Source organism: Chiloscyllium plagiosum, unplaced genomic scaffold (assembly GCF_037043375.1).
Source record: "Chiloscyllium plagiosum isolate Xiang-an unplaced genomic scaffold, Cpla_swu_hap1 HiC_scaffold_3, whole genome shotgun sequence".
NCBI classification, from domain to species: domain Eukaryota; kingdom Metazoa; phylum Chordata; class Chondrichthyes; order Orectolobiformes; family Hemiscylliidae; genus Chiloscyllium; species Chiloscyllium plagiosum.
The window spans coordinates 141,300,636-141,313,830 of record NW_028270141.1 but is presented as its reverse complement, the minus strand read 5'-3'; the positions used below and the strand labels follow the sequence as shown (position 1 = coordinate 141,313,830).

The following is a 13,195-nucleotide window of genomic DNA, read 5'->3' as shown; positions in this document are numbered from 1 at the left end:
AGAAATTCCAAAATTGTGATCCTGACCTGAATAGAAGCAGTTTTCCTGGGGAAGTGGCAGTGGCAATGTTGGTGTTTTGTGTGCTGCAGCGTCTATCACAACAGAGAGTATTCTTCAGTGTAAAGGGCAAGCCATCTTTCCTCAGTGAGTGGCAGCATTCAGGTAAGTCTGCACATTCGGCTTCTGATGGTAGGTGTACTTAATGATCAGTCTTAATTCCTACCAACTTAGCTCGGTGATAGTACACTCCATCCAAAAGATTGTGTTCAAGCACCAATTCAGACTTCGAACTGATGTTCTGTGTTGCTGCTCTAGTGCAGTACTGAGGGAGTGCCACTTTTTCAGTGCAGATGTGTGGCACTATCTAAAATGGAGGGGTGATGGGGTTTCCACCGTCTGTCACTCCTTAACTAGCAACATAGCTGCTGTGCTTGTCAGAATAACAACAGTAACTGCATTTCAAAGGTAAATTGTCTGTTAAGCAACTTGGGAGAATTTTGGGAAGTGAAAGGTACTATGTAATTATATAACTTACTTTGAAATATTAATAACCTCAATTGTTATATGTTTGAATCTGCCAGAATTGTTTAGTTGATCAAATCTAATTTGTTTTGATTATGAATGCTTCAGATTGGTTTTTGCCTTAAACATGAATTTATTCTAGGCTGATTTAACTTGAGCAGTCTCTAAAGTCTGCTGATTGCAATCCACTTACCAGGCGGGCCAAGAACCACAGTTGGTGCAGACTAGATGATCACCCCTTAGAAAGGGACCATTTAGCCCATTGTTCTTTTGCCAACTCTGAGAGTTGTTCAGTCTGGACACACATCTCACCATTCTCCCATAGCCATGCAAATGTATTCCCTTCAAAAATATATTCCCCTATGATTTGAAAAGTTCTTGTGGATGCTGCTTCTACTGCCCCAGTCAGATAGTGCCTTTCGAAATGTAACAGCCCTCATTCTTTTGACAATTATTATAAGCTCAAAAACTTCTCTTAGCCCTTTCCCTGTGCTATAAGGAGAACAATCCCAGCTTCTATTCCTCCCTGTAAATGGTATCAATTGTAGTGGACAACCCTTGGTCCCCTCCCCATGATCTTATTATCCTTTCTAAAGCATGATACTTTAAATACAGGCGAATGTTTCACTGATGTCAGTTTTCTAGCTGATGCTAAACAGTCTCTCCATTTCCTCTTAAATTATGTTGAAAGAAATGAAAGTTGGACTGCTGTGGTGACTTCCTTGACGATATGGCACATTGAAGGCTTCACTCCTGGGGGTTGTGCTGATTAAGCCTGTTTGCTGGTAAGACTGAGGTCCCCCTTGGGGCTCCATTGGCAAGCCAGGGAAAACTGGTTGGCATCCCTGCTTCTGATCTGGATCCAAAAAGTGGAATTTTCTTTTCTGAGCACCTCAGGAACTTGGCAAACAGCTCATTGGTACTTAGCCTCTTGGCACTAGCAGGCCCTGTGGAAGATTACAAGATCCTTGTGAAGTGGAAGATAATAGATCCAGGAACAATCTGCTTAATGCTGCTGCTTGAAATCCATTTAAATTGTGTTATCTGTCACTTACACTGTTTAGTGATTCTTATTTTATTTTCTCTCTCTCAGGGGATGAGCATTGCTATTTTGGGACCTACATTTAAAGAACTCGCAACTAATGTCGACAAAAATATAAGTGAAATCTCCTACATCTTTGTGGGCCGATCGCTGGGCTATGTGGGAGGCTCACTGATTGGTGGGATACTGTTTGATTGCACAAATCCCCACTTGTTAATTGGTAAGTTCAACCTATCCAGCTGTAGATTTAACAGAGAGTGATGTGAAGTGACTACAGTCTGAACTCAAAAGGAGTGTAGTACATCCTCACTTAATGTTGTGGTGGTGTTTCTAAAATGGGCTAAAAATGAAACACTGATTCGCATACAAGTGCATGTTGAAAGCAGAATTAGTTTCTGTAGGGTTTTCCTTATTAGAACATTACATCCTTTAGACAGACTTATTCATGTACAAAGGAAATAACTTTTCAATTGAAGTCAGTTTAATAGTGTGAAAGGAAACTGTAACTTTCTTGCAGTGCCCCTTGCCACTGACTGTGCTGACTAACATGCCATTCCTGATTGTTCAAATCCATTCCCTCCAAAGCCTCTGGCTTACTGCCTTGACAGAAAGAGAAAGGGGAGCCAACTAAATTACACCATGACCCCGCACCCTCCCAGGAAAGCCCCAACATCCGGCCAAGGGGAGCATTTCTGCTGGTTTGAGTGAATCTGCGGAGTTGGCCGCAGCCAGTAGGAGAGACGCAGAGCTTCCTGCTGATCGCTGTCAGTGAGATACTGGCAGGCAGTGACTTCAATGTCAGGCTGCACTGTCAGGGGAGAGGCTGCCAGTCAGAGCGGTGGGATTGAGGGGAAGCTGCGAGCCTGGTGTGTTGGGTATGGGAGAGGCCTCTGCCTGCAGGATTAGCAGGGGGAAAGCTGCTCAGGAATGGAGTTAATGGGGGGGAACGCTGCTCAGGAATAGGGTGTTAACGGAGGAAAGCTGCTCAGGAATGGGGTGTTAACAGGGGGGGAAAGCTGCTCAGGAATGGAGTGTTAACGGGAGGAAAACTGCTCAGGAATGGGGTGTTAACAGGGGGGGAAAGCTGCTCAGGAATGGGGTGTTAACAGGGGGGGAAAGCTGCTCAGGAATGGAGTGTTAACGGGGGGAAAGCTGCTCAGGAATGGACTGTTAGCAGGAGGAAAGCTGCTCAGGAATAGATTGTTAACAGGGGGAAAGCTGCTCAGGAATGGAGTGTTAATGGGGGGGAAAGCTGCTCAGGAATGGAGTGTTAACGGAGGAAAGCTGCTCAGGAATGGGGTGTTAACAGGGGGGGAAAGCTGCTCAGGAATGGAGTGTTAACGGGGGGAAAGCTGCTCAGGAATGGACTGTTAGCAGGAGGAAAGCTGCTCAGGAATAGATTGTTAACAGGGGGAAAGCTGCTCAGGAATGGAGTGTTAATGGGGGGGAAAGCTGCTCAGGAATGGAGTGTTAACGGAGGAAAGCTGCTCAGGAATGGGGTGTTAACAGGGGGGGAAAGCTGCTCAGGAATGGAGTGTTAACGGGGGGAAAGCTGCTCAGGAATGGAGTGTTAACGGGAGGAAAACTGCTCAGGAATGGAGTGTTAACAGGGGGGGAAAGCTGCTCAGGAATGGAGTGTTAACGGGGGGAAAGCTGCTCAGGAATGGAGTGTTAGCAGGGGGAAAGCTGCTCAGGAATAGATTGTTAACAGGGGGAAAGCTGCTCAGGAATGGAGTGTTAGCAGGGGGAAAGCTGCTCAGGAATGGAGTGTTAACAGGGGGAAAGCTGCTCAGGAATGGAGTGTTAACGGGAGGAAAGCTGCTCAGGAATGGAGTGTTAACGGGAGGAAAACTGCTCAGGAATGCAGTGTTAACGGAGGGGAAAGCTGCTCAAGAATGGGGTGGTAACAGGGGGAAAGGTGCTCAGGAATGTAGTGTTAACAGGGGGAATGCAGCTCAGGAATGGAGTGTTAACAGGGGGAAAGCAGCTCAGGAATGGAGTGTTAACAGGAGGAAAGCTGCTCAGGAATGGGGTGTTAACAGGGAAAATGCAGCTCAGGAATGGAGTGTTAACGTGGAAAGCTGCTCAGGAATGGAGTGTTAACAGGGGGAAAGCTGCTCAGGAATGGAGTGTTAACAGGGGAAAGCTGCTCAGGAATGGGGTGGTAACAGGGGGAATGCTGCTCAGGAATGGGGTGGTAACAGGGGGAATGCTGCTCAGGAATGAGGTGTTAACAGGGGGAAAGCTGCTCAGGAATGGAGTGCTAACAGGGGGAACGTTGCTCAGGAATGGAGTGTTAACAGGGTGGAAAGCTGCTCAGGAATGGAGTGTTAACAGGGAGAAAGTTGCTCAGGAATGGAGTGTTATCAGGGGGAAAAGCTGCTCAGGAATGGAGTGGTAACAGGGGAAAGCTGCTCAGGAATGGGGTGGTAACAGGGAGAAAGCTGCTCAGGAATGGAGTGTTAACAGGGGGGAAAGCTGCTCAGGAATGGAGTGTTAACAGGGGGAAAGCTGCTCAGGAATGGGATGTTAACAGGGGGAAAGCTGCTCAGGAATGGAGTGTTAAAAGGGGAAGGAAACCTGATCAGGAATGCAGTGTTATTGGGGGTAAATCTACTCAGGAATGGAGTGTTAGCAGGGAAAATGCAGCTCAGGAATGGAGTGTTACCGGGGAATGCTGCTCAGGAATGGAATGTTATCGGGGGCAAAGCTGCTCGGAAATGGAGTATTATTAGGGGGAATGGTGCTCAGGAATGGAGTGTTAACAGGGGAAAAGCTGCTCAGGAATGGGGTGTTAACGGGGGAAAGCTTCTTAGGAATGGAGTGTTAACAGGGGGGAAAGCTGTTCAAGAATAGAGTGTTAACGGGGAAAGCTGCTCAGGAATAGAGTGTTAACGGGGAAAGCTGCTCAGGAATGTATTGTTAACTGGGGGAAAGCTGCTCAGGAATGGAGTGTTAGCGGTGGGAAAGCTGCACAGGAATGGAGTGTTAACAGGGGGAAAGTTGCTCGGAAATGGAGTGTTAACGGGGGAAAGCTGCTCGGAAATGGTGTGCTAACGGGGGAATGCTGCTCAGGAATGGAGTGGTAACGGGGAAAGCTGCTCGGAAATTGAGTGTTAGCGAGGGGAAAGCTGCTCAGGAATGGAGTGTTAACAGGGGGAAAGCTCCTCAGGAATGGGATGTTAACGGGAGAATGCAGCTCAGTAATGGGGTGGTAACGGTGGGAAAGGTCCTCAGGAATGGAGTGTTAACAGGGGGAAAGCTGCTCAGGGATGGGGTGTTAACAGGGGAAAGCTGCTCAGGAATGGAGTGTTCACAGGGGAAAGCTGCTCAGGAATGGAGTGTTAACGGGGGGAAACCTGCTCAGGAATGGAGTGTTAACCGGGGGAAAGCTGCTCAGGAATGGGATGTTAACAGGGGGGAAAGCTGCTCAGGAATGGGGTGGTAACGGTGGGAAAGGCCCTCAGGAATGGAGTGTTAACGGGGGGAAAGCTGCTCAGGAATGGGGTGGTAACGGTGGGAAAGGCCCTCAGGAATGGAGTGTTAACGGGGGGAAAGCTGCTCAGGAATGGAGAGTTAACGGGGGAAAGCTGCTCAGGAATGGAATGTTAAAGGGGGAAAGCTGCTCAGGAATGGAGTGTTAACGGGGGAAAGGTGCTCAGGAATGGAGTGTTAGCGGTGGGAAAGCTGCTCAGGAATGGAGTGTTAACAGGGGAAAGCTGCTCAGGAATGGAGTGTTAACAGGGAGAAAGCTGCTCAGGAATGGAGTGTTAGCGGTGGGAAAGCTGCTCAGGAATGGAGTGTTAACGGGGAAAGCTGCTCAGGAATGGAGTGTTATCGGGGGAAAGTTGATCAGGAATGGAGTGTTAACAGGGGGGAAACCTGCTTAGGAATGGAGTGTTTACGGGGAAAGTTGCTCAGGAAAGGAGTGTTGACGGGAGGGGAAAGCTGCTCAGGAATGGAGTGCTAACAGGGCGAAACAGCTCAGGAATAGAGTGTTAACAGGGGGAAAGTTGCTCAGAAATGGAGTGCAAACGGGGAGAGCTCCTCAGGAAGGGGGTGTTAACAGTGGGAAAGGTCCTCAGGAATGGAGTGTTAATGGGGAAAGCTGCTCAGGAATGAGGTGGTAACGGTGGGAAAGGTCCTCAGAAATGGAGTGTTAGTAGGGAGAAAGCTGCTCAGGAATGGTGTGTTAACGGGGAAAGCTGCTCAGGAATGGAGTGTTAACGGGGAAAGCTTCTCAGGAATGGAGTGTTAACGGGGAAAGCTGCTCAGGAACGGAGTGTTAACGGGGGGAAAGCTACTCAGGAACGGAGTGTTAACAGAGGGAAAGCTGCTCAGGAACAGTGTTAACGGGGAAAGCTGCTCAGGAATGTATTGTTAACTGGGGGAAGGCTGCTCAGGAATGGAGTGTTAACGGGGGAAAGCTGCTCAGGAATGGAGTGTTAACAGGGGGAAAGGTGCTCAGGAATGGGGTGTTAACGGGGGAATGCAGCTCAGGAATGGAGTGTAAACGGGGAAAGCTGCTCAGGAATGGAGTGTTAACTGGGGAAAGCTGCTCAGGAATGGAATGTTAAAGGGGAAAGCTGCTCAGGAATAGAATGTTAAAGGGGAAAGCTGCTCAGGAATGGAGTGTTTACAGGGGGAAAGTTGTTCAGGAATGGAGTGTTAACAGGGGGAAAGCTGCTCAGGAATGGTGTGTTAACGGGGAAAGCTGCTCAGGAATGGAATGGTAATGGGAACACTGCTCAGGAATGGAGTGTTAACAGGGGAAAGCTGCTCAGGAATGGAGTGTTAACGGGAGGAAAGCTGCTCAGGAATGGGATGTTAACGGGGGAAAGCTGCTCAGGAATGGAGTGTTAGAGGGGAAGCTGCTCAGGAATGGGATGTTAACGGGGGAATGCTGCTCAGGAATGGAGTGTTAACGGGAGGAAAGCTGCTCAGGAATGGAGTGTTAACAGGGGGAATGCTGCTCAGGAATGAGGTGTTAACAGGGGGAAAGCTGCTCAGGAATGGAGTGCTCATGGGGGAAAGCTGCTCAGGAATGGAGTGTTAACAGGGGGGAAAGCTGCTCAGGAATGGAGTGTTAACAGGGAGAAAGTTGCTCAGGAATGGAGTGTTAACGGGGGAAAGCTGCTCAGGAATGGAATGTTAACAGGGGAGAGCTGCTCATGAATGGGGTGGTAACAGGGGGAATGCTGCTCAGGAATGGGGTGGTAACAGGGGGAATGCTGCTCAGGAATGAGGTGTTAACAGGGGGAAAGCTGCTCAGGAATGGAGTGTTAACAGGGGGAAAGCTGCTCAGGAATGGAGTGTTAACAGGGAGAAAGTTGCTCAGGAATGGAGTGTTATCAGGGGGGAAGCTGCTCAGGAATGGAGTGGTAACAGGGGAAAGCTGCTCAGGAATGGGGTGGTAACAGGGGGGAAAGCTGCTCAGGAATGGAGTGTTAACAGGGGGGAAAGCTGCTCAGGAATGGAGTGTTAACAGGGGGAAAACTGCTCAGGAATGGGATGTTAACAGGGGTGAAAGCTGCTCAGGAATGGGATGTTAACAGGGTGGAAAGCTGCTCAGGAATGGAGTGTTAAAAGGGGAGGAAACCTGATCAGGAATGCAGTGTTATTGGGGGTAAATCTACTCAGGAATGGAGTGTTAGCAGGGAAAATGCAGCTCAGGAATGGAGTGTTACCGGGGAAAGCTGCTCAGGAATGGAATGTTATCGGGGGCAAAGCTGCTCGGAAATGGAGTATTATTAGGGGGAATGGTGCTCAGGAATGGAGTGTTAACAGGGGAAAAGCTGCTCAGGAATGGGGTGGTAACGGGGGAACGCTGCTCAGGAATGGAGTGTTAACGGGGGAAAGCTTCTTAGGAATTGAGTGTTAACAGGGGGGAAAGCTGCTCAGGAATGGAGTGTTAACAGGGGGAAAGCTGCTCAGGAATGGAGTGTGAACGGGGAAAGCTGCTCAGGAATGTATAGTTAACTGGGGGAAAGCTGCGCAGGAATGGAGTGTTAACAAGGGAAAAGTTGCTCGGAAATGGTGTGCTAACGGGGGAATGCTGCTCAGGAATGGAGTGTTAACAGGGGGAAAGCTGCTCAGGGATGGGGTGTTAACAGGGGAAAGCTGCTCAGGAATGGAGTGTTAACAGGGGGAAAGCTGCTCAGGAATGGAGTGTTAACAGGGGGAAAGCTGCTCAGGGATGGGGTGTTAACAGGGGAAAGCTGCTCAGGAATGGAGTGTTAACAGGGGGAAAGCTGCTCAGGAATGGAGTGTTCACAGGGGAAAGCTGCTCAGGGATGGGGTGTTATCAGGGGGAAAGCTGCTCAGGAATGGGGTGTTAACAGGGGGGAAAGCTGCTCAGGAATGGAGTGTTAACCGGGGGAAAGCTGCTCAGGAATGGGATGTTAACAGGGGGGAAAGCTGCTCAGGAATGGGGTGGTAACGGTGGGAAAGGCCCTCAGGAATGGAGTGTTAACAGGGGGAAAGCTGCTCAGGAATGGAGAGTTAACAGGGGGAAAGCTGCTCAGGAATGGAATGTTAACGGGGGAAAGCTGCTCAGGAATGGAGTGTTAACGGGGGAAAGGTGCTCAGGAATGGAGTGTTCACAGGGGAAAGCTGCTCAGGGATGGGGTGTTATCAGGGGGAAAGCTGCTCAGGAATGGGGTGTTAACAGGGGGGAAAGCTGCTCAGGAATGGAGTGTTAACCGGGGGAAAGCTGCTCAGGAATGGGATGTTAACAGGGGGGAAAGCTGCTCAGGAATGGGGTGGTAACGGTGGGAAAGGCCCTCAGGAATGGAGTGTTAACAGGGGGAAAGCTGCTCAGGAATGGAGAGTTAACAGGGGGAAAGCTGCTCAGGAATGGAATGTTAACGGGGGAAAGCTGCTCAGGAATGGAGTGTTAACGGGGGAAAGGTGCTCAGGAATGGAGTGTTAGCGGCGGGAAAGCTGCTCAGGAATGGAGTGTTAACAGGGAGAAAGCTGCTCAGGAATGGAGTGTTAGCGGTGGGAAAGCTGCTCAGGAATGGAGTGTTAACGGGGAAAGCTGCTCAGGAATGGAGTGTTATCGGGGGAAAGTTGATCAGGAATGGAGTGTTAACAGGGGGGAAACCTGCTTAGGAATGGAGTGTTTACGGGCAAATTTGCTCAGTAAAGGAGTGTTGACGGGGGGGAAAGCTGCTCAGGAATGGAGTGCTAACAGGGCGAAACAGCTCAGGAATAGAGTGTTAACAGGGGGAAAGTTGCTCAGAAATGGAGTGCAAACGGGGAGAGCTCCTCAGGAATGGGGTGTTAACAGTGGGAAAGGTCCTCAGGAATGGAGTGTTAACGGGGAAAGCTGCTCAGGAATGGGGTGGTAACGGTGGGAAAGGTCCTCAGAAATGGAGTGTTAGTTGGGAGAAAGCTGCTCAGGAATGGTGTGTTAACGGGGAAAGCTGCTCAGGAATGGAGTGTTAACGGGGAAAGCTTCTCAGGAATGGAGTGTTAACGGGGGGAAAGCTACTCAGGAACGGAGTGTTAACAGAGGGAAAGCTGCTCAGGAACAGTGTTAACGGGGAAAGCTGCTCAGGAATGTATTGTTAACTGGGCGAAAGCTGCTCAGGAATGGAGTGTTAACAGGGGGAAAGGTGCTCAGGAATGGGGTGTTAACGGGGGAATGCAGCTCAGGAATGGAATGTTAAAGGGGAAAGCTGCTCAGGAATGGAGTGTTTACAGGGGGAAAGCTGTTCAGGAATGGAGTGTTAACAGGGGGAAAGCTGCTCAGGAATGGTGTGTTAATGGGGGAAAGCTGCTCAGGAATGGAATGGTAACGGGAACACTGCTCAGGAATGGAGTGTTAACAGGGGAAAGCTGCTCAGGAATGGGATGTTAACGGGGGAAAGCTGCTCAGGAATGGAGTGTTAGAGGGGAAGCTGCTCAGGAATGGGATGTTAATGGGGGAATGCTGCTCAGGAATGGAGTGTTAGAGGGGAAGCTGCTCAGGAATGGGATGTTAACGGGGGAATGCTGCTCAGGAATGGAGTGTTAACGGGAGGAAAGCTGCTCAGGAATGGAGTGTTAACGGGAGGAAAGCTGCTCAGGAATGTATTGTTAACTGGGGGAAAGCTGCTCAGGAATGGGGTGTTAACAGGGGGGAAAGCTGCTCAGGAATGGAGTGTTAACCGGGGAAAGCTGCTCAGGAATGTATTGTTAACTGGGGGAAAGCTGCTCAGGAATGGGGTGTTAACAGGGGGGAAAGCTGCTCAGGAATGGAGTGTTAACGGGGGGAAAGCTGCTCAGGAATGGGATGTTAACAGGGGGGAAAGCTGCTCAGGAACAGTGTTAACGGGGAAAGCTGCTCAGGAATGTATTGTTAACTGAGGTAAAGCTGCTCAGGAATGGAGTGTTAACAGGGGGAAAGGTGCTCAGGAATGGGGTGTTAACGGGGGAATGCAGCTCAGGAATGGAGTGTAAACGGGGAAAGCTGCTCAGGAATGGAGTGTTAACTGGGGAAAGCTGCTCAGGAATGGAATGTTAAAGGGGAAAGCTGCTCAGGAATGGAGTGTTTACAGGGGGAAAGCTGCTCAGGAATGGTGTGTTAATGGGGGAAAGCTGCTCAGGAATGGAATGGTAACGGGAACACTGCTCAGGAATGGAGTGTTAACAGGGGAAAGCTGCTCAGGAATGGAGTGTTAACGGGAGGAAAGCTGCTCAGGAATGGGATGTTAACGGGGGAAAGCTGCTCAGGAATGGAGTGTTAGAGGGGAAGCTGCTCAGGAATGGGATGTTAACGGGGGAATGCTGCTCAGGAATGGAGTGTTAACGGGAGGAAAGCTGCTCAGGAATGGAGTGTTAACGGGGGAATGCTGCTCAGGAATGAGGTGTTAACAGGGGGAAAGCTGCTCAGGAATGGAGTGCTAATGGGGGAAAGCTGCTCAGGAATGGAGTGTTAACAGGGGGGAAAGCTGCTCAGGAATGGAGTGTTAACAGGGAGAAAGTTGCTCAGGAATGGAGTGTTAACAGGGGGGAAAGCTGCTCAGGAATGGAGTGGTAACAGGGGAAAGCTGCTCAGGAATGGGGTGGTAACAGGGGGGAAAGCTGCTCAGGAATGGAGTGTTAACAGGGGGGAAAGCTGCTCAGGAATGGAGTGTTAACAGGGGGAAAGCTGCTCAGGAATGGAGTGTTAAAAGGGGAAGGAAACCTGATCAGGAATGCAGTGTTATTGGGGGCAAATCTACTCAGGAATGGAGTGTTGGAGGGAAAATGCAGCTCAGGAATGGAGTGTAAACGGGGAAAGCTGCTCAGGAATGGAATGTTATCGGTGGCAAAGCTCCTCGGAAATGGAGTGTTATTAGGGGGAATGGTGCTCAGGAATGGAGTGTGAACAGGGGTAAAGCTGCTCAGGAATGGGGTGGTAACAGCGGGAATGTTGCTCAGGAATTGAGTGTTAACGGGGGAAAGGTGTTCAGGAATGGAGTGTTAATGGGGGAAAGGTGTTCAGGAATTGAGTGTTAACAGGGGGAAAGCTGTTCAGGAATGGAGTGTTAACAGGGGGAAAGCTGCTCAGGAATGGTGTGTTAATGGGGGAAAGCTGCTCAGGAATGGAATGGTAACGGGAACACTGCTCAGGAATGGAGTGTTAACAGGGGAAAGCTGCTCAGGAATGGAGTGTTAACGGGAGGAAAGCTGCTCAGGAATGGGATGTTAACGGGGGAAAGCTGCTCAGGAATGGAGTGTTAGAGGGGAAGCTGCTCAGGAATGGGATGTTAACGGGGGAATGCTGCTCAGGAATGGAGTGTTAACGGGAGGAAAGCTGCTCAGGAATGGAGTGTTAACGGGGGAATGCTGCTCAGGAATGAGGTGTTAACAGGGGGAAAGCTGCTCAGGAATGGAGTGCTAATGGGGGAAAGCTGCTCAGGAATGGAGTGTTAACAGGGGGGAAAGCTGCTCAGGAATGGAGTGTTAACAGGGAGAAAGTTGCTCAGGAATGGAGTGTTAACAGGAGGGAAAGCTGCTCAGGAATGGAGTGTTAACGGGAGGAAAGCTGCTCAGGAATGGAGTGTTAACAGGGGGAAAGCTGCTCAGGAACAGTGTTAACGGGGAAAGCTGCTCAGGAATGGTGTGTTAACAGGGGGAATGCTGCTTTGGAATGGAGTGTTAACAGGGGGAAAGCTGCTCAGGAACAGTGTTAACGGGGAAAGCTGCTCAGGAATGTATTGTTTACTGGGGAAAGCTGCTCAGGAATGGAGTGTTAACAGGGGGAAAGGTGCTCAGGAATGGGGTGTTAACGGGGGAATGCAGCTCAGGAATGGAGTGTAAACGGGGAAAGCTGCTTAGAAATGGAGTGTTAACTGGGGAATGCTGCTCAGGAATGAGGTGTTAACAGGGGGAAAGCTGCTCAGGAATGGAGTGCTAATGGGGGAAAGCTGCTCAGGAATGGAGTGTTAACGGGGGAAAGCTGCTCAGGAATGGGGTGGTAACAGCGGGAATGTTGCTCAGGAATTGAGTGTTAACGGGGGAAAGCTGCTCAGGAATGGAGTGTTAACGGGGGAAAGCTTCTTGGGAATTGAGTGTTAACAGGAGGTAAAGCTGCTCAGGAATGGAGTGTTAATAGGGGGGACAGCTGTTCAAGAATAGAGTGTTAACAGGGGGGAAAGCTGCTCAGGAATGGAATGTTAGCGGTGGGAAAGCTGCTCAGGAATGGAGTGTTAACGGGGGGAAAGCTGCTCAGGAATGGGGTGTTAACAGGGGGGAAAGCTGCTCAGGAATGGAGTGTTAACGGGGGGAAAGCTGCTCAGGAATGGTATGTTAACAGGGGGGAAAGCTGCTCAGGAATGGGGTGGTAATGGGGTGGTAACGGTCCTCAGAAATGGAGTGTTAGTAGGGAGAAAGCTGCTTAGGAATGGTGTGTTAACGGGGAAAGCTGCTCAGGAATGGAGTGTTAACAGGGGGAAGGCTGCTCAGGAATGGAGTGTTAACGGGGGAAAGCTGCTCAGGAATGGAATGTTAACAGGGGAAAGCTGCTCATGAATGGAGTGTTAACGGGGAAAGCTGCTCAGGAATGGAGTGTTAACGGGGGGAAAGCTACTCAGGAACGGAGTGTTAACAGAGGGAAAGCTGCTTTGGAATGGAGTGTTAACAGGGGGAAAGCTGCTCAGGAACAGTGTTAACGGGGAAAGCTGCTCAGGAATGTATTGTTAACTGGGGGAAAGCTGCTCAGGAATGGAGTGTTAACGGGGGGAAAGGTGTTCAGGAAGTGTTAATGGGGGTAAGCTGCTCAGGAATGGAGTGTTAACAGGGGGGGAAAGCTGCTCAGGAATGGAGTGTTAACAGGGAGGAAAGCTGCTCAGGAATGGAGTGTTAACAGGGGGAAAGCTGCTCAGGAATGGAGTGCTAATGGGGGAAAGCTGCTCAGGAATGGAGTGTTAACAGGGAGAAAGTTGCTCAGGAATGGAGTGTTAACAGGGGGGAAAGCTGCTCAGGAATGGAGTGGTAACAGGGGAAAGCTGCTCAGGAATGGAGTGTTAACTGGGGAATGCAGCTCAGGAATGGAGTGTAAACGGGGAAAGCTGCTCAGGAATGGAGTGTTAACTGGGGAATGCTGCTCAGGAATGAGGTGTTAACAGGGGGAAAGCTGCTCAGGAATGGAGTGCTAATGGG

At 49.9% G+C, this 13,195-nt stretch overlaps 1 protein-coding gene and 1 long non-coding RNA gene across 3 annotated transcripts in view; one reads left to right on the top strand and one right to left on the bottom strand.

Moving 5' to 3' along the window:
• Positions 1–13,195, top strand: part of slc60a2b (solute carrier family 60 member 2b) — a 105,870-nt gene that overhangs the window by 12,707 nt on the left and 79,968 nt on the right. For both annotated transcript variants that reach the window (XM_043675371.2, XM_087983931.1), the window contains exon 2: positions 1,616–1,784. In XM_043675371.2, coding sequence (XP_043531306.2) covers positions 1,616–1,784 — 169 coding nt within the window. The remainder of the gene's footprint in view (positions 1–1,615; positions 1,785–13,195) is intronic.
• LOC148151361 (uncharacterized) overlaps positions 1,242–13,195 on the bottom strand; it is an 87,039-nt gene continuing 75,085 nt past the window's right edge. The window contains exon 3 of the long non-coding RNA XR_015754694.1: positions 1,242–1,469. This is a non-coding gene — a long non-coding RNA (uncharacterized LOC148151361). The remainder of the gene's footprint in view (positions 1,470–13,195) is intronic.